The sequence below is a fragment of the Trypanosoma grayi genome, assembly GCF_000691245.1.
Source record: "Trypanosoma grayi strain ANR4 Tgr_1656_V1, whole genome shotgun sequence".
Taxonomy (NCBI): Eukaryota; Euglenozoa; class Kinetoplastea; order Trypanosomatida; family Trypanosomatidae; genus Trypanosoma; species Trypanosoma grayi.
The window spans coordinates 1-2509 of NW_008827274.1; the positions used below are offsets into that span (position 1 = coordinate 1).

The window sequence follows — 2509 nt, forward strand, 5'->3', positions numbered from 1 at the left end:
TCTCTCTCTCTCTCTCTCTCTCTCTCTCTCTCTCTCCGCCCCCGCCTCCCTCATTCGGTTTCCTCGCGCCGATCAATCCCCGCTACTGCGGCTTTCGTTGCGTCCGCAGCCCACAGTCTCACTCCCCTACCTTTCTCTCTCTTTCGCTTTCCCTCCCGCTTTCTCCCCTGCCAATTGCGCGCGTGTCCCATCGACGCCTCCCTGCAGCCACAGGGCGCACACGGACACAGATACCTTGCGTCGCTGCAGACAACGCCACGGAGGCACGCACGCAATGCACCGGAAAAAAAAACAAAATAAGATGCTGAATGAATCAGAATAGATATGCCGCCGCAACAAACGTAAAGACCCCAATACACCGCACACCTACACACACATTCGCTCTCTCGCTCTCTACAACAATGAGAGTGAGTGGTTGGGTAAGGACGTCAGCGGAGATGCTGCGATCACGACAGCGACTTGTTGACCTCGCGGTGCAGCCGCACAAGAAACTCATCGTAGCCCATTGACCCGCCCTCGTTCTCCTCCTTCAGCTGCCGGAAGAAGGCATCCTCTGTGCGGTCCCTCTCGTGTAGGATGACGAGCCGCCGCATCCCGTCTTCACGTAGGAGACAGGCGCACAACACATTGCGCAGCTTCTCGCCGAAGTCGTCGAAGAAGACGCTGCGTCCCACCTCCGCGGCATTCGATGTGCCAAAGAGTTCGATCGCGAGCTCCGGCGTGACACAGGAGCCGACCCACATATACACAAGCCGCGCCTGCTCGTCGCAGAGTACATAGACGCCGTCGCTGGTGATGCTGTCGAAGATGAGCTGCCGCCAGCCAGGCATGATGCAGCGGCCTGTTGCTACATCAATGATGCCGCTGGTGGGGTCCGTCGGCAGGTGGTGCACAGCGTACAGCGTCGGATACAGATACGTCAGGCACTGGTGCATCGGGATCGTCATGAGGTGAAACAGCTTCTGCACACGGTCGTCGATGCGGACCGTAGTGCCCTCCACCAACGCGTCCGCCTTGAGCAGCGAGAGCACGTAGAGTGGAATGAGTCGCAGGCGCGACGGCATCAAAAGGGATGTGGTCGCTTTCGACGAGCACACACGACGATAGGCGATAAGCATTTTTAGAACCCGCTCCTGTGCCGCAGTGCGAGCCTGCTGTAGCCCCTTGTTCACGGCAATACCAATTGCCTCGTGGATGTAGGCCATGAGTGTGGCCTCGAGGTCCGACTCGAAGACGCCTGTGAGAGTCGTGACGACTGGCATGCGAACTGAGTGCACCCGCACCCGTCTCTGCCCTCCGCGTGTGGTGTACAGTAGCGCCACCTGAAAGTATGCGTGGGAGGTCTTCTCCAGCTTCCCCTCGTGTGCAAACTCCACAAAAAACGTAGAGGAGCCCTGCACGTGGGCGAGATCCATGTCGTGTGGGTCCTGCGAAAGAAAGTGCCCGTGGTAACTCTGGACCCGTAGACCAGTACTGCAGCGAAGACGCAATATTCCCGCGTAGCCGGCCTCCTCTAGCAACGTCTGGTCAAGAGCCGCTTGCACCCTTGTTGCATCTGTTTCACGATCATAATTGGCAAAGAGATGCACACGGCCGTTGGAGACATGGCATGGTTGTGAGAGTGTCACTAACTCGCAGTACTCATCGGCAAACATGTGCAAATCAAAAGAAATTTGCTGTTTGGCGCATGCAGTTGCTGTTGTCTTCCAAAAGCCATCTATAGGACGGAGTAGATCCTTCTCCTTATCGGTCCCGTACAACGTGTGCTGTTCACGCAGCTTTATTGCGCCAACACCACACTGTGGTGCCCTGTGTGCACTGACAACTACATGCCCGCCGTGCTGGCCAGCGAGAACAAGCATGGCCACCTGCACCGCGGCACCCATGGCGCTTTGCGTCTCGTGCAAATCCTCAGCGTACTCTGGCACACGCATCAGGAAGGCGTCGACAAGGTCAAGGTCGGTGCCGAGCGTGAGCCAGCAAAGGCTTGTGAAAGGCAGCGGGACGAACGGATTGTCCACATCAGCGACAATCAGCTGCGGAATACGGGGGTGCCGCACGTTGTAAAAATGCAATGTGGACCCATACGTGATGAAGGCCACGCGACACTGGGGGTACTGCTGCGCAAGTTCGTGGAGAGACTTCAGCAGTGCCTCCACGTAGTCTGAGAGAAACGTCGCGGCCGCCCTTTGTGAGACATCCAGTAGGAACAAGTAGTGCAGCGGTCGAACGGGAATGGAGTTATCCTTCTCGTCGCGCAGTGCATACTCGGGGTACGCCCCGACGTCGTACTCCACGCTACCGTGCGACAATTCTGGCTTCTCCGCCCGATCGAGGCGGTTGTTGCGTGCGTCCAGGTTGCAGAAGTACGCCTCCTCCACCGGGTTCGCCATTGTGCAGAACGGACACACCCAGAAGCGGCCCATATCCGCGAAACGTGCGTGACACGAGATGTAGCCGCGGCAGCGGTGGCACCGCACCGGCGGGCGGCCCTCCACCACCGGCACCG

The 2509-nt window shown here is 58.3% G+C and overlaps 1 protein-coding gene across 1 annotated transcript; it reads right to left on the reverse strand.

The window, feature by feature from the left end:
* Positions 1-446: 446 nt before the first annotated feature.
* DQ04_16561000 (protein transport protein Sec24C) lies at positions 447-2426 on the reverse strand (the record flags this gene model as incomplete). The annotated part of the gene is made up of 1 exon (XM_009317482.1): positions 447-2426. The coding sequence occupies one exon, from the start codon at positions 2424-2426 to the stop codon at positions 447-449; it is 1980 nt and encodes a 659-aa protein (XP_009315757.1).
* Positions 2427-2509: the final 83 nt, after the last annotated feature.